This window comes from Doryrhamphus excisus, linkage group LG3 (genome assembly GCF_037039965.1).
Source record: "Doryrhamphus excisus strain RoL-2023G ecotype Guam linkage group LG3, RoL_Dexc_Guam_v1.1, whole genome shotgun sequence".
NCBI lineage: Eukaryota > Metazoa > Chordata > Actinopteri > Syngnathiformes > Syngnathidae > Doryrhamphus > Doryrhamphus excisus.
Window position 1 is genome coordinate 21,884,467 of NC_136359.1, and position 23,278 is coordinate 21,907,744.

The following is a 23,278-nucleotide window of genomic DNA, read 5'->3' on the forward strand; positions in this document are numbered from 1 at the left end:
CAAGGGGTTTTTTGACTTCGCTGAGCATCATAAAGATTTAAAGTTGATAGAAAATCATTGCATGTCTTTGCTTTAGGGCAGGGGTTTCAAACACGCGGCCCGCGGGCAAAATGTGGCCCGCAGGACACTAGTTTGAGACTCGCGTTGATATGAAAGTTTAATGTTAGTGCAGCCCGCGCAAGTTTGATATGGATGCTGTATGGTATCATGTACCCAGAAAAAATTTGATTAATGTTCATGTTAAAGGTTAACTGTTAATAGTTATCCTCCCTATCCGTGTGGAAGTGGTAAGTTTTTGGCTATTTAAGTTTAAAGGAAATAACTAGGAGGCTACCGTTTAGGTGGCTAGCTCTCTAGTTTGCGAGTTAGCATGTGTCTCAAGACCCTGCAGTTGCGCAATATGTTGTAAATAAAAAGAGTATAAATGTGACTATAGTCGTGTTTTGTCATGTCTACAGGGCTCTAATAATGCTTTGTTCATTTTAATCTGAAAAAATAATAATTTGTCTACCCACCAACTATATGTGGTTTCTCAAGTTTTTATTATTTTTATTATATTTATTTATTACTGATTGATTGATTTTCTTTATTCTTGATTTTTTAATTTATTTTATTTCTTATTTTGTGTAGAAAAATAAAAATTAAGATTTTAGAACAGTGGAATGTTTTATCAGAGCTTTTCTTGTAGAAAATCAGAACCAAAGCAAAGTTTATTCATTTTTCTGTTTTTAATAAATGCGTTTTTTTTTGGTTTTTTTTGGAAAACTTAATGCGGCCCAGCCTCGCCCAGACCCTAGCTCCAGTGGCCCCCAGGTAAATTGAGTTTGAGACCTCTGCTTTAGGGTTTTTTCGGCCTCATTGAAGTTTTTCTAAAAAATAAATACTGTGCATTGATCAGCACTCTTTGGTTATTTATTGCTTCAACCCAATTAACCAATGACTTTTCTTCTAATCGGTCACATTTTCTTCCCACACTATTCTGCTCCCAGATTCTCAGTGACATCGCACCATGCATCAATGTATCATTTTTGGCAAGCAAGAAACCAGCCTTTTTTTTCATCAGGTTTTTATGATTTTCAGTCTTGAACACTTGTTGCAGCACTGCACAGACTAACTGACTGACCGTCTGAAATGTGTTTCATGTGAAAAGTTGTTCAAATTTTACCCAAGAATGACTCATTCCAAGTAAATTAAACTAGTTTAGAGGAATCTACAGGTAATCAACACTGATCCCATCCAGTGCCATAGCATATTGATGACAGGACTCCAACCCAAACAAGCTGTCACTATGCCAAGAAGGCCAATGTGTTCATGAAACACATTCCGCCTTCACTGGCAAGATACTTAATGCACTCATTCTGTGACCCTTTCCATTTTTTGATTTTAAGAGAGTCTACACAAACAGTATTGCCTGAAATGACAGATGCCTGGGTCTTTGCATCGGTGCAGGTGAATATTTCATCGCACTGACTGAGGGATGGGCTGCAGGCAAAAGAGAAGGTCATGTATAATGAAGTGAGGAAAATGAAGAATTGGAAGGGTAATTTCGAGCTGATGTATAAATTGGTGGTGAATAAAAAGTCAGTCAAACTGAAAGTTTGCCCTAATAGTGCTCTTTTTTTAGAATCATTTATTTCTGTTGGATCTTGTTGTCCTATTTCTCAGTGTTGGGCAGCCTTTTGGGTGAAGTGGTGAAGGAAGCCTCTTAGTGGGTGTGCATAACCAATTTTTTTCATTTGACAACAGAATCGAACACTCTGAACTCTGCCTCGCAACATGTGGTGGGGTAAACAGTCAAAAATAAGAGTCTAGCTAGGTATTGTATACCTATACCAGGGGTCTCAAACACGCGGCCCGCGGGCCAAATGTGGCCCACAGGACACTAGTTTGAGGCCCCCACCTTGATATGAAAGTTTAATGTTTGATATGGATGCTGTATGGTTTCATGTACCCAGAAAAAATTTGATTAATGTTCATGTTAAAGGTTAAATAACTGTTAATAGTTATCCTCTCTATCCGTGTGGAAGTGGTAAGTTTTTGGTTATTTAAGTTTAAAGGAAATAACTTGAAGGCTACCGTTTAGGTTGCTAGCTCTAAAGTAAGATATTTGAGAACAGTGGAATGTTTTATCAGAGCTTTTATTGTAGAAAGTTGGAACCAAAGCAAAGTTTTTTTTAATTTTTTTGTTTTTAATAAATGCGTTTTTTTTTTTGGAAAACCTGATGCGGCCCAGTCTCACCCAGACCCGAGCTCTAGTGGCCCCCAAGTAAATTGAGTTTGAGACCCCTGCCTATACCGATACGTCTGATTATTTTTGACACCTAAACTACATTTTAGCCAGCTAGCAAGCCTCAGATTATTTTTCCTGGTTATGTTGCAGAATAGGCTAGCCAGCTAATAGCTAGCTGGGCAATATAATTTAGCAGGGAAAATAATCTGAGGCTAGCTAGCTAGTTTGCTATAGCTAGTTAGCTCGCTATAGTCACATTATTATTGTTTATACTCGTTTTGGTTAGCTAGCTAGCATATAGGCTGCCCAGCCAATGTCATTTAGCACTATGAAATCTGCCTAGTAACAAGTGGTTAGGTAAACATAACCAGGGAAAATAATCGGACGCTAGCTAGCCTCGTATTATTTTTTTTAACTTGTTTTGGTTAGCTAGCTAGCCAATAGGCTGCCCAGCCAATGTCATTTAGCACTATGAAATCTGCCTAGTAACAAGTGGTTAAGTAAACATAATCAGGGAAAATAATCGGAGGCTAGCTAGCTAGATATAGCTAGCCTCGTATTATTATTTTTTTTAAACTTGTTTTGGTTAGCTAGCTAGTCAATAGGCGGGCCAGCAAATAGCTAGCTGGGCAATATAATTTAGCACTCTGAACTGCCAAGCAACAAGTGGTTGGGTAAACATAACCAGGAAAAAAAATTCTGAGGTTTGCTAGCTGACTAAAATGTATTTTAGGTGTCATACATTGGACATTGGAAGATGCATTTGGAGTGGAAAAATGTATATCAGACGGTAAGAGCTACACTGGGTATGCTAAGATGTTAGGGGCAAAGTGCATTAATTATAGGAAAAAATAGGATGTACTGGATGGCAATAAAAAAAACAAAGCCATTTAATGTCTACCTATGTTTCTTCAGGTGCCCCTGGTTGACTAAGGTGATCTCCCCCGTTGTGCCTCTCTACAATGGCCTCGTCTTCCTCTTTGTCTTGGCCAACTTCAGCATGGCGACCTTCATGGACCCTGGTGTTTACCCCAGAGGTGTGTGTGAATCTTTTTGTTTACTCCAGGTAGTCCTCGAGTTCTGAATTAATCTGGTATATAAATCAAAGTTGAGTGTAAATTGGAACGTATACCTAAATTATACATATAATATGTGATATACAATAATTAAATGAAATGGTAATGTAATGAATGAAATGGTAGTGTATTATAGATACCAATAACTTTCTGCTTCACAAATCTAATACCATTAACCAATACATTTTCATTTATATTATTGTCAAAATTTAGATCTAATTGTAGTATGTGCACACATGGAGAGGTAATAAAGACTCAAACTGAGTTGGATGTGACAAACTATGCCTGTAGATTTGTCCTTGAAATATCACGACATCGCTACTATTGACAATCGGATATACTAGCTGACAAAAGCCGGTATTTTCAATGGTGGTAAAGGGCTGGTTATCCAGCATTTCCAGAATGAAATCATCATATATTGCTTTGGCAATAGGCATGGCAATAGGAACAAGCCCCGGGCGTCAGTGATGGTGGTATTTTAGGTGACTGATAAGGTTTGATTTGTTTAAGTGAACTGCGACAAGCCATTTAGAGCACATCATCGAAAAGAAGGGGTTCATTTGCTTACGGTGATCCACCAACAGCACAGCACTAGTTATCTCGTCTCATTGTAGCGCCTCATTTTTCATCCATTATGGAGCTATTTTTTTATGTTATTGGATTTAGTGGTATGATGGCAGCATGTGATGTAGAATTGTGAATTGGGTCTTTCTGCAAAAGCAGATTCATATTTATGTCAAAATCATAAAACCAAACCTCAACAGGAAAGGAGAAAAGATTTTTTTTTTTTTCTCAGTCACTCTTTCACCCCCGCCCCCCCTTTCTGCATCTAAATGCATTCATTGGCACAAACAAAAGGTCTCAATACATACAGTCTCAACAAACTATCCTCAGTTCAAAAACACCCAATCATGTTATGACTCTGGCCAAAGTCAAAAGTAATGGCTGTTTTCGGTTTTATAGACACTGGCTTATGTCCACATGAGTCAGCCAATCCAAGGGATGTCAACTTCAACAGGTTGCCATTGTGTTTTTCACTTTTCAACTACTACTGTTCAACAACACAAATGCCAGGATCCACAAACATAGCAACGTTGAAAATTCCTGCTACAAAAAACACTACATGCACCATAAGGAGAAATATAGTTTCATTGCAGTGTGTTACATTTTGTACACAATCCTACCAAATGTCCTGTGTGAACTGCATGAATCTGAAATGACTGTTGCGAGTGTGTGCAATAACGCCATCCCCTCATGTCTCACAAGCCTTTTATCTGCTTGTCATATGGAGAAAATATACAAGCTTTCATTGTGTCTGCAAAGCAACACCACCAACTGTGCTGATCCAAGCATTAGTCCTCTCTGGCTTTATACAGCAGTGACTCAATCCTTCCCTGCGGGTGTTTGAAATGTTCTTGTAAATGATAAGCACCTGTCTGGAGAAACAATTGCTTCTTCTGGTAAAGCAGTAATAATCATTAGGTTATTTAAATTACTCACTGTCTGCTTCAGCGTAGGTTGGTGTGTTCTGTTATTTCCCAGCACAGGTTTTTACTCTTACAATTAATTGACCCACATTGTGAATTCTATTAATTTTATTAAAAGTGTAAATTTCCCCACTGAGGGACAAATAAAGGAATATCTAATCTAATACAATATAATATAATAAATTTGCAGTTATTTGCAGTTATTTGCCGAATTGGCCACTAAAAATGGAATCTACTATTAAAAGCGGAATCTCGTAGAAATTGACATGAATGAAATTGTGAGGGGAAGGAAAATTTGGATGGGGACGTTTTTCCTCTGGTGGACCACTCCAAAATTATTAATTCATTCATTCATTTATTTTTCTACTGCTTATCCTCACGAGAGTTATGGGGGTGCTGGAGCCTATACACTCTGGACTGGTGGCCAGCCAATCACATGGCACATATAGACAAACAACCATTCACACTCACATTCATACCTATGGACAATTTAGAGTCGCCAATTAACCTAGCATGTTTTTGGAATGTGGGAGGAAACCGGAATACCCGGAGAAAACCCACGCATGCGCAGGGAGAACATGTAAACTCCACACAGGGAGGGCCGAGGGTGGAATCGAACTCGGGTCTCCTAGCTGCTATGGTCTCCTGCGTGCTAACCAAAATTAAACATGTCTAAAAAGGGGACCAGTGAAAGTTGGCGGAAAAACTCTTAAGGAGCATGAATATAAGCTAGCTGGGTTAGCTTAGTTTAGCAGAGCATGCTGGAGCGACAGTGTGTGTTTACAATGTGTTGTTTTTTACCACTTGTTAATTTAACCAATTTGTGCAAATTCACACATTTATATTTGTTTAATCGCAATTTTGTTTTTCTAAACCTGTAAACAGGCATTCCCGTAAACCCGTAAACCGACACTTCCGGTCTTCAAAATAAGAGCCCTGTTCGCCACATCTTGTCTAATTGCATAAAAACAAAATAAGGTTGTCATAAAAATATCTTACATTAATAATGCAATTGGAGTTTCATCAGTTTGTTGAGGATTTATAGCAATGTGTGCAGAGGCTTACATCCCATTAGAAAAGCTACATTTGTTACATTTGAACCTACAGACACCAAGTTTGAGGTTTCCTGTTAACCTTCTGTGTTGTTGTATAAACGTACAAGTTAGCCCTGCATGAGTCGAGGTGTGTATGGTGAATCAGCTCTGCTTGAGCTTCATTCAAAGATTGAGATTTATGTTCATGTGTGCACAGCGGACGAGGATGAAGATAAGGACGATGACTTCCGAGCTCCCCTGTACAAGAACGTGGAGATCAAGGGCATTCAGGTCCGGATGAAATGGTGCGCCACCTGTCACTTCTACAGACCGCCTCGGTGCTCGCATTGCAGCGTCTGTGACAACTGTGTGGAGGTGGGTGTCGAGACGCTATGTATGTGAGAATATGCAGACGTAGTGAAAACGATTGTTGGTTGGTGGCACCTTTTTTAGGGAAGGAGGCAAAATAGAGAGCATGAAGTCGCAACTGATCAGTAATACCATAGAGCCGTGCTATTTGCAGGGGAGATGTTTTGGGATCACCAGCGAATGGCGGGCAACCCTGAGTAATTGAGATGGCCGTAAAAATGTCTATTTTTGACGCACTACACTCTTTGCTAGTTTGATGTTGATCTTCTGCTCTGATTTCAACATTTGCAATAACGGTTATACCGGTGACTTGTAATTATTACATTATATGTAGCTCCAGGGGGCGGCACGGCGGTCGAGTGGTTAGCACGCAGACCTCACAGCTTGGAGACCAGGGTTCGATTCCACCCTCGGCCATCTCTGTGTGGAGTTTGCATGTTCTCCCCGTGCATGCGTGGGTTTTCTCCGGGTGCTCCGGTTTCCTCCCACATTCCAAAAACATGCTAGATTAATTGCCGACTCCAAATTGTCCATAGGTATGAATGTGAGTGTGAATGGTTGTTTGTCTATATGTGCACTGTGATTGGCTGGCGACCAGTCCAGGGTGCACCCCGCCTCTCGCCCGAAAACAGCTGGTCCAGCACCCCCGCGACCCTTGTGAGGAAAAAGCGGTAGAAAATGAACAAATGAATGAATGAAAATTCAGGTTTAAGTACTAAATATACCTCACACACTTATTATAAAAATGTATTGGTACTCACCACGAATGAATGATAATGTAAGATGATCCATGAACAGATGGAAGCAGAGCCACAGTGGAGCCTTTTGCCTGGTCGTCAGACTAGCACTGGAAGCTACTAGGCAAGAGAAGGCGTTTCTCATTCAGACTTCATAATAATAATAATAATATATAATAATCCACACTGCTTGCCTTGCGATTGTAGTAAGGACTAAGGATCAGATATTAACTTGTATTTACCTCGGTGTAATTTTTGAGGCTGCATTGGCTGTCAAAGACATTGATTCCGTAGCCAAACAAACCTGTATTCCACATCCGGCGAGTTGCAGTCTCTCCTCTTGCTTTTCTTCATATGGGTCTTCTGAATCATTCTTAGTCTGGGCTGTCATCTTGGACCCGTTTGTCTTGGGAGACCCTACCAGGAGCATATAACCCCAGACAACACAGCTCCGAGGATCACTCGGGCACAATAATAATAATAATAATTTGTAATTTTTCTAATGAACATGAAAATGTCTTTTGCAAAGCTTTGATGAAATCCATTGAGATTTAGGGGTGCCACCTCACACATAAACTTTTATAAAATTTCAGAAAATGTGCAATTTCTAGTCTAATTGCCAAAAAGTTGACCTGGAAATGTTGAGTACAATGAACTTCTATACCGCATCATTTTCTATAGGTTTATCAAAGGGGGCCCAGACCAAAGACCAAGCTGGGACTGCTAGTCTGAAAGGAACTAGTTGTTGAGGGCAGCATTTTAGGAGAATAAATGGACAAGTGTAAGTATATCAGATTATGTAGGACTACTGTACTACTCTCAATAAATATGAGGCATCAGCAATACTGTCTACTCTATATTACTGTTGTTGATGTTAGGCTTGCTCAGCTATTAGCTAACTGTCATTAGCAAACTGTAGCTAGCTAATGTTAGCTACAGTAGAGTCAATGAGCACTAAATAATAATATAAATATGACTACAAATCATTCAAATTACAAAGACAAAACCGCAAATTTGGTAGTAATATGTAATAGTAGTATAAATACCAACAAAAACATAAAGAAATCTCAAATCTCTATGGCGACCATTGAACTGTTCACCACTTTATTCCACAAAAACAGATGTATGGTGGCACCCCTAAATAATCATGTATTGTCAAAATATTTTGTATGTGTTGTTTCTACATATATTGGAACACTTTTAGTACCCAGCCATATCAAAATTCAATAATTGTGTTTTTTTATTGCACCCTAATATACAGTATATAAATGCACTGTCAAATCACCCATCCATCCATCCATCCATCCATCCATTTTTCTCCACTTATCCGTAACCATATTTGTGTCATACATATAATATATAATAACAAATAATAAAAAAGGGCATGTAGTCATTTAATGCATAGCCCTATGTTTATTTACACTATCCTGTGGATTGTAATGTTTCGGGTGGTGGTGAAAAATGACATCAAATATGTGTGTGTATATACTGTATAGTATGTATACCACTGCAAACTGACAGTGAAGTATCCAGAGAGATGCAATTGATTACTTTCTTGATTATTTTCCAACAATAAATCCTGTCAACCATAGCAGTGATTACATTGCAAAGGCTGAATATGTATGAATTCTGTTTTGGTGGTGCCCAACCACTGCAAAGGTCATTTTTGTTGCCCTTTAGATTGCATCAGCCGTGTTGTCATTTAGATAAGCTCATGCAATGTCACATTTATTTCCTCTTCAGAGTCCCAAAGATTATTAATATAGAGTTAAGAGTTGAATTGTATTAGGGATAATATTGAAATATATATGTGTCAACAGGGACGTTAAAAACAATTCATCATGAAGTCTGTTCTTCTTTTTTTTTTTTTTTTTTACACCGTTGTTTAACCTTGACTTAGCCAAGTCAAGCAAATGATGATAACACGCCCCACAGGCTTGTATCCTAGTAGGCTCTGTAGGCATGCATCACTTCATCTGCCTCGCTTTCTATCGTGATGTGCCAATCACTGTGGAACAATGCAAATGGCGACTCATTGGAACAAATGACCTTTTTCCATGCCTCCAAAGTCAAATTGAACTTTTATCCCACTAACGTCACTGATAAGTGATTTTCTTACATAGCTGTTTACATTCACTCCTGTGCATTATGTTCACATTTTGTTGAGAAATAAAATTGTCATTTTTATTATAGTATTGTTGTATTTATATATTCAGATATATATTCAAGAAACAAAACAGTTAATGTTTTCAAAATACAACTTGTTTGGTCATGTTTATCTATATTATTAATTATTACACTGACTATTTTATGTGATTACAGTTACTATCATAGTGAAAACAATCTTAATATTTACATTACTACACCTTGTCACTATTCTATGTTGTAAAAAAACACATGGGGAATACAGGACATGAATAAATGTAGCATATTAATGTGAGTGTGAATGGTTGTGTGGATGGATGGATGGATCTGTGAATCGAACTCACAACAAGCTTGTTAACCCGTTGGAAATTGCAGAAAGTCGTTACTCAGTATAACAGTCTGACTCACAGTGTCATCTTACAAATAACACTAAAATCAACACACAGCAACTTAACACCCAAAAGTTACATAAGAAATGTACAATACAAGCACCAATATATGTTTTTATGTGACTGTTGACTGTTTTATGTGATTACAGTTACAATGATAGTGAAAACAATCTTAATATTTACATGCCACTATTCTATGTAGTAAAAAAATCACTTAGGGAATACAGGACATGAATAAATGTAGCATATTAATGTGAGTGTGAATGGTTGTTTGTGTGGATGGATGGATCTGTGAATCGAACTCACAACAAGCTTGTCAACCCGTTGGAAATTGCAGAAAGTCGTTACTCAGTATAACAGTCTGACTCACAGTGTCATCTTACAAATAACACTAAAATCAACACACAGCAACTTAACACCCAAAAGTTACATACGAAATGTACAATACAAGCACCAATATATGTTTATATGTGACTGTTGACTGTTTTATGTGATTACAGTTACTATGATAGTGAAATCAATCTTAATATTTACATGTCACTATTCTATGTAGTAAAAAAAATCACTTAGGGAATACAGGACATGAATAAATGTAGCATATTAATGTGAGTGTGAATGGTTGTTTGTGTGGATGGATGGATGGATCTGTGAATCGAACTCACAACAAGCTTGTCAACCCGTTGGAAATTGCAGAAAGTCGTTACTCAGTATAACAGTCTGACTCACAGTGTCATCTTACAAATAACACTAAAATCAACACACAGCAACTTAACACCCAAAAGTTACATACGAAATGTACAATACAAGCACCAATATATGTTTATATGTGACTGTTGACTGTTTTATGTGATTACAGTTACTATGATAGTGAAATCAATCTTAATATTTACATGTCACTATTCTATGTAGTAAAAAAAATCACTTAGGGAATACAGGACATGAATAAATGTAGCATATTAATGTGAGTGTGAATGGTTGTTTGTGTGGATGGATGGATCTGTGAATCGAACTCACAACAAGCTTGTCAACCCGTTGGAAATTGCAGAAAGTCGTTACTCAGTATAACAGTCTGACTCACAGTGTCATCTTACAAATAACACTAAAATCAACACACAGCAACTTAACACCCAAAAGTTACATACGAAATGTACAATACAAGCACCAATATATGTTTATATGTGACTGTTGACTGTTTTATGTGATTACAGTTACTATGATAGTGAAATCAATCTTAATATTTACATGTCACTATTCTATGTAGTAAAAAAAATCACTTAGGGAATACAGGACATGAATAAATGTAGCATATTAATGTGAGTGTGAATGGTTGTTTGTGTGGATGGATGGATGGATCTGTGAATCGAACTCACAACAAGCTTGTCAACCCGTTGGAAATTGCAGAAAGTCGTTACTCAGTATAACAGTCTGACTCACAGTGTCATCTTACAAATAACACTAAAATCAACACACAGCAACTTAACACACAAAAGGTACCTAAGAAATGTACAATACAAGCACCAATATATGTTTAAAAATATAAAAAAACAGCTATTGAAATTTTCTCCCATAATGCATTTTTCCGCAGCAAAGCATTTCATTCGGCGCCTCCAGTTCCTCATCAGTTACTGATGGTTTATGATTTCATATACTGTAAATGTTTTTCATACATGGAGTCATAGAGCATGCTATTTAATATTGGCCTCTCCTCAGGACTTTGACCATCACTGTCCTTGGGTGAACAACTGCATTGGACGAAGAAACTATCGCTACTTCTTCCTCTTCCTGCTGTCTTTGAGCATCCACATGATGGGAGTTTTCACCTTCGGCCTCATCTTTGTCCTCCACCACAGGGAGAGACTGGGAGCTCTGCACACGACCGTCACGTATCCTTTTAACAATGACCTTTGCGTTCACTTTTGTTTATTTGTAGCTATCCATGTACATGTTTGTGAGCTGATGTTTTTTTTTTGTTTTTTACCTTAACCATTCAATACCCAGACTGGTGGTGATGTGCATCGCTGGGCTTTTCTTCATTCCCGTCATGGGTCTCACGGGTTTCCACATGGTGCTCGTGGCTCGAGGTCGAACCACCAATGAACAAGTGAGGACGAACAGTAGATGACTAAGAATAATGGTGGTTAACACATTCATTAGGAAGAATTACAACGACTGTCAGGCTATCAGTCTTGTCTTTCTGTGTTGCAGTGGAGCCTCTGGACTTGAATGTAACTGTATGAGATTGTGTGTGTGTGTGCTTTTTCTCTCGACTATAAACAAGACCTTGTGTCCCTCAGGTTACGGGCAAATTTCGTGGAGGAGTAAATCCCTTCACGAAAGGTTGTTGTGGCAACGTGGAGTACGTCTTATGTAGTCCTCTGGCGCCGAGGTGAGATACTGTTTGTGTTGTAAATGACGATGTAATGTACTTGCTCAGTCCCAATAATGTCCCAAAATGAGTCCCTTTAAGACGGTAGAGGATGTCTGATAGCTTTGCTCCTGAATTCAGGTACATGCTGGACCCTCGGAAAAGGCCTCACATCAAAATCCAACCCCCGTTCATCAGACCAGACCTCTCAGACAGGCAAATAACAATCAAGGTCAATGACAATGGCATCCATGGCACCATCATTAGCTCCAAGGTGGGCTGTTTTCACTCACTGCACATCTTTTATTTATTCAAACGTTGCAGTATCTGCCTCCCCTGTTCCTTTTTCACTGGAGACAGCCGATGTACATAATTTACATAATATAGTGTTAATTTAAAACAAAAGGATTTCATCAGGCCACCAATGCCAAAGACAAACAACTCATTTGGGGATGAAAAGGGTGTTTGAAATAATTATAATTTTAAAAATCAAATGTGCATTATCTACGATTGTCTGGCAACCAGTCTCGGGTGTATCCCGCCTCTTGCCCAAAGATAGCTGGGATAGACTCCAGCATACCCGCAACCCTAGTGAGGATAAGCAGCATGACCTATAAATGTAGTTAGAATGTTGTATTCTCGTGTTAAACTATGCCAAAGTTTCAGATAACGGGGTTTCTGAAGGCAGCTTAGACCAATTTATTATGTTACATGTATAGTGAATTGATTTCAGATAATTAATCTTGTTCAGATTTTCACTTTTTGCAGTGTAAGCATGTCCCTCACAAACACCTACACACACACACACACTTGTATACGATGTCATCTATGTGTTTAGAATGTTCTTGATAATTGTGCTCTCTTCCCTGTAGTCCAAAAGCAGCCTAGACGGTCTGGATGACAAAGAAACACAGCCACCACTGCCACCAAAAGCCGACAGGTACAACCAGGTGAAAAACCATCTGACCTCCAGCGAGGGTGAGTAGCGCCAAAACATATCTTATCAGTAATCATTGTACCTTTATACTTCCATTCCAATATACTGCAGTGTCATTCAGCTTATATGCTAATGGTTTGGCACTCTCATTTATTATGAACGCTATGGTGACAGTGTCAATCAAAACACACAAAGTGCCACACAGTGACAGAAGGCCAATGCAGTTCAAAACTAAAGCGTAGTTGGCACAAAATATTTTTAAATATGAAGCATGTCAGTGAGCTCATGTTAACACAACCACAGTCATGCTAGGGAGCTCTACACGGAACAATATCACAACCTGTTGGTAGCTTGCGGTACTGAAGCTGGAAGCTGCAGTACCCCAAGTTTATCATTTAATTGTACATTTATATTCTTGTTTACCTTTTATCATTCAAAATGAATAATATAATGAAGATAAATTAAATATATTATAATTAATTAAATAATAAATAAATAATAATAATAAAATAATTATTTAAATATAATATTATTTAAATAATGTACATAATTCCCATAATAATAATAAAATAAAATAATAATAAAATAATTAATTAAATATAGTATTATTTAAATAATGCACATAATTCCTATAATCCCATAATAATAATAAAATAATTAAATATAATAATATTAATTAAATAATGCACATAATTCCTATAATTCCCATAATAATAAAATAATTAAATATAATAATATTATTTAAATAATGCACATAATTCCTATAATTCCCATAATAACAATAAAATGAAATAATAATAAAAATAATTAATTAAATATAATAATATTAAATAATGCACATAATTCTATAAATAAACAAAGATATGTTTGAGACATATTTGAGATTAAAGAAATTCCAGTGTGTTTACAGGAATTATGATATTTGTTGTTCTAGAAAGTTCTCTCTCTGGCAAGACCCATCCCTCTACTCCGGCCATGTACAAGTTCAGACCGTCCTTTGGTACCATGCCAAAAGTCCACTATCACACGGCAGGCGATAAGGTATTTTTATTCTGCATGGTTCTATAATAATTGTATGAAATAAAGACATTTTTAGTGATGTTTTGCGTTGGCTCTTTAGATTGTCATGCCTGATGACCAAAAGACCTCAGCTATCATGGAAGAGGGTGTTCGGAGTCACGACTACAGATCCGAACCAAATTTGGACCTGCCAGAGTACACTAATGCTCCCCTTCACCGCACCTTCAAGTCCTCCCCCTTCCAGCTGGACTCAGACCCGGTCAACGCTCGGACTCTGAGCCTCAAGCAAGCCCACCAGCGTTCTGAGAAAGGTCATCTTGTGGGTCTGCAGCCTCAGGCGGTCACCTCCACCCCTTATAAGAGCGTTTTCTCTCCTAACACCCTCTCCAACCGCAACGGAAGCCTATCCTATGACAGCCTGCTCAACCCCAGCACCACACCGCCCACTGCCAGTGAGTGCTTGGCCCACCGTGGCGTGCCGCCAATGGGCTTCCACTCACCCTACCTGCCCACCAAAATGTGCCACATTCGGGAACCAGAGATGCAGAGACAGCAGGTTACCGCCACCTATAGTCCAGCGATGCCGCCCAGGGGGGTGGGACGGCAGTCCCCTCACCTCCACGACAGAGAGCCCTCCCCAGTGCGCTATGACAACCTCTCCCAAACCATCATGGCCTCCATCCAGGAGCGGAAAGACAGGGAGGAGCGGGAGAAGCGTCACATTCGACATGGACATTCCCAGACACATATCTACGCCCAGGACTCTGGTGTGTTCGAAGGCTCGGGGGGCTATGGCCTCCCACCCAACCCCTGCTACCCTGACGGGCCTCGCTGCGCCGGCTCAAGAGGCCCGACGCCTCCGGCTTATGGAGGTTCCAGAGACAACCTCATGGGGGTGGGGCTTAGCTATGGCCAGAGAACACCCGTATTGCGCCAGGCCGGCTCCACTTTGGGCCGAGCCCCGAGGACTTCCTCAGGCTCCTTGCACACGGATCACAACAGCACCAACAACAACCACGGCAGGGTCTCCGGCCCTGAGGGTCCTTACCGCTCCCCTGGCCACCAGCCCCACTCCCCTGCCATGCCCCGATCCCCTTCCTACTCCCACCAGAAACTCTCATACATGAGTACCCAGGACAGGATGGACTCACCTCGTCTGGGAGGGTCAAGGTATGAATGCTAATGTAGCCCTCTGGAACTGCATGCATTTACATGGCCGGGGGTGGGGGTGCCGGTGGTCGCCTCTTGAAGCCCCCGTCCCCCCTGATTCGTGAGTCTGTACCTCTTCTTGTCTAGTATGTAGTATTTGTAGTCAATGTACAGGGGAACCCACTTAAGTCCACAATCTGTTCTGGTCCACGATGTTCGCCTCTCGCTTAAAGTTAGCTCGGCTAAAAAGTGCAGCATAACCCTGCGATGCTAGTGAAGTTAAGCGGCATAGAAAATGAATTAATTGTCAATGTTGTCAATTGAGAAGACTGATACGATACTTTCGATATACTTCTCAAAAAATGTTGCTTTTGTTGTTGTTGGTTTTTTTTTAAGGGTATCAAAGAGGTCCGAGTACTTGCTAAATATAGCAACAAAGTCAGGAAGTGTGTTAAGAAGCAGTTACGATGCTATCTACTACAAAAAGCTACACAGACAGTCCCGTTATAATGAGGCAGCGACAAATCCATTTATGGCAGTCCAAATTTATGCCCTAATAATAAATGTATGAGGCTCATTTTCTGGCTAAATTTAGCTTCCGTTTCGATTATGTCGATTATGTGAGTCAGTGGACATAAATGGGTTCCACTGTAAATAGTTGTCCTGTTTATTTAGCCTTACATTGTCATAACCGTATTCTACGAACGGATTGTTTTTGCCTTCCTAGAAAAAAAAAAAAAAACATGTTTTGTATTCTTTCATGCCTGTCAGATGAATAAAGTTGTGTGACTTTCCATTTCTTCTTCTTCTTTTTGCATGCTTTTTCTCTTCTTTTCATCATTCCACTTGCATTCCATCCACACAACTCAAGCATGTTGCGCCAACCCTTCATCCTATCACGTTCGTCAACCTTCCGCCGTCCGAGCTCTCGATCTCTCAGTTGAATCCTACTTTTGTTGTTTTTTTTCTCTTTTTCCATTCAGAGAGGCCGTGAAAGTTAACGGCCACATGGATTTCCACCCCAGTGCCAAGGGTACTGCCGGCAGTCCCAGTCGCCACGGTAACGTCAAAAAGGTGACAGGTGTGGGAGGCACCACTTATGAGATTTCGGTATGAAGACGAGTCCATGTTGGTGTTATTCCTGCCCAATCACAGGATGTGTTGTTCTGTGTGTGTCTGTGTTGGGTGTTATTTATCAGCAGTATGGGTTGCCAGGTTGACCAAATGTCATATAAACAAATCAATGTTTCAACTTGAACAAAACGCCACTTAGAGGGGAATAAAATACTTTTCCAAGCGTGAGGACCCCCGCCTCAAAAACTCAAGGTGCTTCAAGACACCGGGACCCCTTAACGAAGACCTGTACCTTTTTAAAGTGTTTGTTTGGAATGGATGCAATGACTCCATCAGTGTTTTTGAAGACTCATATGGGAGGATTCCACCTGCCGTCCAGAAGGTGCAAGCTGGACCTGGACCATCAGATGACCTCACCACCAAACTTAATGTTTTCATCCATGGACTTTCTTGTCTGCTTTGGTGTTTGGTATAATTATATTCAATGTAGTAAAAAAAAAAATGTTTTAATTAACTTGCCAATATATCGTAACCTCAGTTAGAGTCCAATTGTGACTATTCCCAAAGGCAAAACAAACTTTATTTAACTCCATTTTGGGTTATGGGGTTGAGAAACACAGTTAAACTCAAGAAATAGAAAAATGTATTCAATTATTGTCCAATCCAGTTAAAAGTTGGACCTTGTGGAATGAATTAATGCTAACCATGGTTCCACTGTACACCTAATGTTTTAAACGCGATGGATTTTTGGTTAACAACCACACTACAGAAGGGCTCATCGACAGCACAGACCTCCACCAACGTAACCAACATCTAAAAGGTTCTTGAGCACAAAAGGATGTAACATTGAAAAAAAAATAAACAAGTGTATTACATAATGGCAGAAAGTCGATACTGCCGATTTTGATGCCAATCATCCATGGCTCCGCCGATACCACCGTCATAAGGCAGGACATACTGTTTATGATCATTAAACATCCACTTGTGGTTTCCCAATGGGACAAAAACAAGCTCCAAACTAACCACAAAAAAAAAAAAAACAGAAGCTAAGCCAATGTCGGCCCAACGATTGTGTTTATGGGGTAGCGAGCTAAATAGCTGCTGCTACTAACAGATAAGGAAAGCTTGTAAAGATAAGTGGAATAGTGATACGATTGATAAGGGAATGATAAAACATCGATTGGCCTCTCATAAGTCAAGCTGTCAAACTGAATGATGAAGTTTTACACTCATTTTCATTCTCACAGCAAAACAGGACAAAGTGTACATGACAAAGCACACGTAGTGTTTGCCGCTGCAGATAATCGGCTTTAAAAGGCAGTTATCGGTATATTCCAATCACTTGGTTTTTTTTAATGGAAATAGGCTGATATTGATTGGTGGCCAATCGATGGGAGCATCCCTAGTGGAAAGTATTCAGTTTTTGACATGTTCAGGTCCCGATCGTGGCCACACACACACACACACACACACACACACCTGCAGTTAAATGACTTGTATAGTAAAGTTTATTTATCTTAAACAAAATTTGACAATAAATGCCTGACTTGAAAGAAATATTAGGGATATTAAGACTCAGCCATTGTTGCCTTCAGGTAGAGTTGACACATGGGATATTGGTATGTTCTCTACATGAAGATTTAAATAGACAATGGAGGAAACAATCTTATCTTTTATTGATAATGAACCATTTCTTTTCTTTGCTGGTCAACGTTGTCAGTGTTTCCCATACATTTATTTATTTGTGGCGACCATAAACACATTACAACATGGCAGGTCTGTCATAGAATACTGACTGAAAAGATTTTAGAAGACTGACATGCTCATCTAATTTGTATTTTTTTTAATTTTTATTTTTTTGGTTGTCTTTTTGTAATAGCAAAAATACTTCATTCCACTGTAACCACCACAAATAGATTGCAGTCGTGTGGGAAACACTGAAAGGAAACGGATGGTTACACAGAACGGTGTGTTAATAGCCGCGCTACCGTAAATGTCAAAGCTAAGCCACCATTGGTGTGATGGGTTTGCTTGGTAAGAATCCTAACGACACATACAAAGTGGATGTTACTCCTTTAAAGACCCCACAGTTTGACCTTCAGACATTTGAATATTGACTTAATTGTATTAAAATATAGACTATACTATAAATGTGTTCCTATTTTTGTGGAGAGGGAATATTTCCTGAGCAGAGTAAATAAAGTTTTCTTTGAGCAAATTATTCTTAATAAAAAAGTAGTATGAATCTTTTTTTTTCCTCCTACAAAAACAGAATTCCTGTGACTTTATATCTTCCAATAATGTTTCTATGGATACAAAGATGGTTGACAGTGTTTTATTGGAAGGTGGAGGAGACATTTCCAATCAATGAGTGCAAATGATAAGCAACATATCATCCATGTACAAGTATTTACAGATGCACTGGCACTTGGATGCACTTTGGGCGGGCGAGGTTTACAAATTTGGTGAAGAGAATTGGGAAAGGGGGTTTGACAAGATTCACATCGGGGAATGTTAGCTAAGGAATTCCTGCGGAGGAACTGAGGTTGGCATGGAGTGGAGCTCTTGATGAACCGTTGATTTGCAAAGAAAAAGACGGCGCTAAGTGCATCTGATGGCCCCCTCGGCCGTGCGCGGCGGGGGCCCAAACAACTACTTCTACACGCATCCACTGACAAGTACGTCTTAAATGCCACAAGCAGTGGAAGCACGGACAGGGCAAGAAGGCCTGTTGAAATGTATCATGGGATGTGATTCTGCGCTTCCATGACGCCTGGTCCCCCGACCCTGTGCTGCTCTCGAGCAGGCTACATTTTCCTCTCTCAACAAAAAAAAAAACTCTGCTTCAAAACAAAAAGACCCCAATGTGGGAAGAATTATCACAAGCCTCGTCACAGTTTGTCAAGTTAATACCGCCATGACCATAAAGTGTGGCCTGTTATGAGAAGGGGCGGGAGGAAGGGGGGGGGTTGTTGGTTTTCACCATTTTTTTGTTTCTCCAAGTAGTATCAAGGACTTGTGAGGCAAAAGAGATCATTAAAAAAAAAACAAAAAAAACTAATGTCAAGTGTCCAAATTCAGTTCGTTTAGAGTCTATTGTAGAAAAAGAGGAAAAAAAACAACACATTGAAGGCCTGAAAAGAAAGTTCTTGTTTTTCAATTCTTCTCATCAGCCTTCACCTCCTTTGTCTCGTCTTCTTTCTTCTCCGTCTCCTTTTCCTCTGATGTCTTCTTGTCCTTTACCGAAAGCTCCTCCAGTTTCTCTGCCACTTTGTTTGCACTGTCAGCGTTTCCTGTGGTGAAACCGTCACAGGACATCAACTCAAAAGTCGACCACAAACTAAACTTTCTCACACAAACTCATTCATAATAAGCGTTGCCAGTTCATTGATTTGGGGGGTGTTTATCTTTGCCGTAATAGACATACATTACTGTGCCTGTTTGAGATTAAAAAAAAGCCTGTTCCGGTGTTCAAGTCTGGTGCTTGTGTGTTACCAAACCTTACAGCAACATTGCACCCACTCCGTGAACTGTCAATTAAAAAAAATCACATCTTTGAATGCATCTTCCAAATGCCTTATATTCGTATTTTAGATCATTTAGCCATTTTTATGCTTGAAAATGCCTAATTTAGGACAGGGTGTCAAACATACGGGCCGTAGGCCAGATGAGGCCCACAAACAGGTTTTCAAAACATCAACTTTAGATTGTTTTAAGGTATATAATGTATGCCATGAATTTACCGGTCCAGCACACTTGGGAGTACATCTTCCTCCACGTGTGAGCTAAAAGGACTGACAAGCTAGCTTGAGCAATAACAGACCATATTCACCCACAAACCAGCAATGATTTATGAAATATGTTTAGAAGCTGTGATAAGAGTGAAGATGTGAATTCAAAAGCACAAAGTGGCGAAGCTGGGGTTGCTGCAATCAGGGCTTTTAATGGTGTTGATTCCAGTCATCCATGACTGAAATCGGCCAACAACAATTAACCGCATTTTTCTAAATATTTTTGAAAGGGTGCTATTGGCCAGATGTGTCGTATAAGGGGGAAAATTTAGGGGCAACAGTTTTTTTCATGAGGCTGTATGATATGAAAAAAAAGAACCTCCAACCCGGTGTCTTTTTGATGTTCTTCCGTGAACATCAAAAAGTCACTATAGTTTGTCAAGTGTTTGTTCTTCAAATGCTGCACTAAATTAAAGCTCAACATGCCCAATCATCTGAGTATCCCTAGGTGAGGCATTACTATATAGCTGGTATAGGCTCCAGCAACCCCCGCGAGGATAAGCGGTAGAAAATTAATGACTGAATAAAACAGGGTTCACTTTATTAAACCAGAGAAACGGAAGTCAGACATACCTGAGCCTTCAAGATGTTTTCTGACTTCTTCCTTGCATTCATCAAACTTCACTTTGAACTTTTGAGCATCTGCAGAAAGAACACTCATTACGCTTTGCTACTTCCAGCATGCTGGTAAAAAGGTTGAAGCCATTGCACTGCACTGACACAAATGGACTTTTGTGGGTTGTGCCTTAAGTTAAATTTGGCAAGAAGCTTCTTCCTGTGACATCGTTGCTTACTTTCTGCATTTAAAAAGCGTATTGCCAGAAGTTCAGGCTTGGGTGCTTCATCGGCATAATCTGCTAGTGTGTTCCAGACCCAGGCTCTGTCACTGCCGGCATTGGGCTTCAGCTCCATCATCGGAAGAACTGTTGTTCACAAGAGACAATATTAACACACAAATCGACATGCAACATAAAATATTCATTTTAGAATAAACATTGTAATTTACAAGCCACTCGTGTTTCGTTTACAATTAGCTTTACATGCTTTCCCTTGCATTCCTGGTAAAAACGAGCCTTAGCCTTTATTATCAGGGGTGTCTTGATGCTACTTTTTGACATCCCTTCCAATACGATATTGCCGCCTTTAATATCAGGAGTTACCAATATCAGCACTAATCATATCCATTTATGTACATTGATTTATTTTGTAGTGTGGAATATTGCCAAGTGACATTACTTAGAACAATAAACAGCAATAGAATACATGAGAAAAGCTGTCCCTATTACTTATTTAACCATCTGCAGTACAGCTTTAGCCACAACGCAGTGGTAGCTAGGCATAATATAGCAAGGTTTGAGGTGCTCCATTACTCACCGTCGACAGGGGCTAGTCATTTTTTTCCTGTTATAGCTAATGACTTCCTGTCACCCCGTGGGACTTTCCATGTAACGGTCGTGTTGAACGTCCCTCGTTCTGTGCAACCACGAGGACACTTGTGCATGACAAATGTTGCACTCAACTACTATGTCTTTTTCAGCCTTGAACGAAAAATACACACACGCAACTTCATCCGGGTAGGATTCTGGAATGTTCGCATCGAGAGCGTCAATATCTTATTTTAGAAACAGGCCGATATAATCTGACATTAACTTTGCCGACGTCAACCCAATATCAGATACACCCGTACTTATGATGAACGACATCTACTGTACATTGAATCATGCATTCTTTAAAACTTGTATACCCCAAATAGAGCTCCTGAAATGGTTTGAGGATTTCCCAACTTCACATTTAGTATCAAATGATTCAGGACTCACTATGATGATTGGCACAAAGCTTCAAAGTACGGTCTCTCCTCATCAGGAGGCGGATGGTGCCCTTGTCTTTGTGTTTCAGCAGCTTCACATCTCCAGTGCCGCGCTCCTTCCATTCAGGCGGGTCATTTTCAGAGGCAAACCGGTACAGTTTAGCTCGCCTTAAAAAATTTAAAAAAAATCACCAACCATTGACAGGTCATGAGAATATTTAAACAACAGAAACAGCACATCATAACAACTTACATTTTGAAAATTTCCTCTTCATCTTCTTCTAAAGTTTTAATGTCCTGCTCAGGAAGGGTCACAATGGGCTCAAATTGAGGATCGTGATTGGAGTCTTCTGCATTGTCAGGAGTGGTCTCAGGGTCTTCCTGGTCCTAAATGAACAAACAACAGAATAAAAATGTCTGTTCATTGGGTATGGAATCACGCTGAAAGCTAAGTGCTCTTTTAAGCCACTCAAACAATAGACAACATTGTTGTCTCATTAAAAAACTATCATGCAGTCACTGAACAAAGAATGAAGCAAGCAGATTTGGACAATGGCTCCAATGCATGCTGGCAAGTTAGCATCAGAATCAGCAAAGAAGTGACTATAAGCAATTACTGTAATTCGGAAACAAAGTGTAATTTAAAAAATCATTAATACTTACTGACCATATTAAAGTTTCATGTGTTTTTGCAAGTTTGTGCAGTGGAAAGAACTCGCTTAAAAGTTAGCTAGTTTGGCAACAAGGCCTTACATGGAGAGTCTAATGCTGCGCAATTGTGTTACTTATGCACGATGTCAGAATAAAAAAAAAGTAATTTTCCGGCCTTTTGAGTGCCATGTATCTGTTAGTATAGTTCATGAAATTATTAAGTAGTAAGGAAAGACCAACATGCGGCTACATGCTAATAATCGCAAGCTAGGGCTAGCAACTGTTGTGCTTGGCGGACAAAAGGTAAGAAACATAAGAAACTACACTTAGCACAAGTTTCATCCTACAAACACTTGTCGGTATTAGTAAACGTTTTTTAAGACGGTTGTGTTATTGCTTATTCAACGGTGGTGTACCGATTAGCAACCAGCATGCTAATGATGGGACTGGGTAACTAGCTAACACGCTGACCGGCTACTCACTTGAGAGCGCTTTTGTGTCAAGTATGAAAAGATAAGTCCGGACAAAGTTTGAATTCTAAACATTCAAACTATATTTCCTTATTATTCCCAACCTCCTAACTCGTACAACACGAATTTAGCGTTCCTAGCATGGCCACATCACTATCGGTAGTTTGGCTCGCAGTTTCCTTTCAAACTTTGGCGAATTTTAAAGCATCGAATAATGGCTTCTTCGACAAATTATGATTTTAAAGCAAACATAGCATATTCGATGACCTATCGATCATGACCTCACCCTTGGGTCTGCCATAGTGATGTAGATGTTTGTAGATTATGTAGGTTATCTTGTAGATTCAAATCCCAAACTGGCCGCCGTTTCCACTCAGCTCCCCTCACTTCCTGTTCCAGGTTTCGCGCGCCGAATTTGTGAAGTACGTCATCATGTTGCGACTGACGTATGGTGACAAGAGTGTACATTAATATGGTAAAAACATACAAACACAGAGACAAAAACTTCCAATCAGTAAAATAAAGAATAAAGAATTCATACAGAAGA

General features: G+C 39.5%; 2 protein-coding genes across 4 annotated transcripts in view; one reads left to right on the forward strand and one right to left on the reverse strand.

Moving 5' to 3' along the window:
- Window positions 1–18,834, forward strand: part of zdhhc8b (zDHHC palmitoyltransferase 8b) — a 64,022-nt gene extending 45,188 nt beyond the window's left edge. For 2 of the 3 annotated variants that reach the window (XM_058072047.2, XM_058072045.2), the window contains exons 2-11: window positions 3,146–3,267; window positions 6,045–6,202; window positions 11,178–11,350; window positions 11,466–11,568; window positions 11,762–11,853; window positions 11,974–12,106; window positions 12,705–12,810; window positions 13,704–13,810; window positions 13,890–14,959; window positions 15,922–18,834. In XM_058072047.2, coding sequence (XP_057928030.2) covers window positions 3,146–3,267; window positions 6,045–6,202; window positions 11,178–11,350; window positions 11,466–11,568; window positions 11,762–11,853; window positions 11,974–12,106; window positions 12,705–12,810; window positions 13,704–13,810; window positions 13,890–14,959; window positions 15,922–16,054 — 2,197 coding nt within the window. In that variant the 3' untranslated portion in view covers window positions 16,055–18,834. Of the gene's footprint in view, window positions 1–2,723; window positions 3,021–3,145; window positions 3,268–6,044; window positions 6,203–11,177; window positions 11,351–11,465; window positions 11,569–11,761; window positions 11,854–11,973; window positions 12,107–12,704; window positions 12,811–13,703; window positions 13,811–13,889; window positions 14,960–15,921 lie in introns of those variants that run through there. The other variant, XM_058072046.2, reaches the window with a different exon arrangement.
- ranbp1 (RAN binding protein 1) lies at window positions 18,332–23,184 on the reverse strand. The gene is made up of 6 exons (XM_058072052.2): window positions 23,018–23,184; window positions 21,864–21,997; window positions 21,621–21,778; window positions 20,598–20,726; window positions 20,377–20,445; window positions 18,332–19,305 (listed from the first exon to the last, which is right to left on the reverse strand). The coding sequence occupies exons 1-6, from the start codon at window positions 23,030–23,032 to the stop codon at window positions 19,169–19,171; spliced, it is 642 nt and encodes a 213-aa protein (XP_057928035.1). The 5' UTR covers window positions 23,033–23,184; the 3' UTR covers window positions 18,332–19,168.
- Window positions 23,185–23,278: the final 94 nt, after the last annotated feature.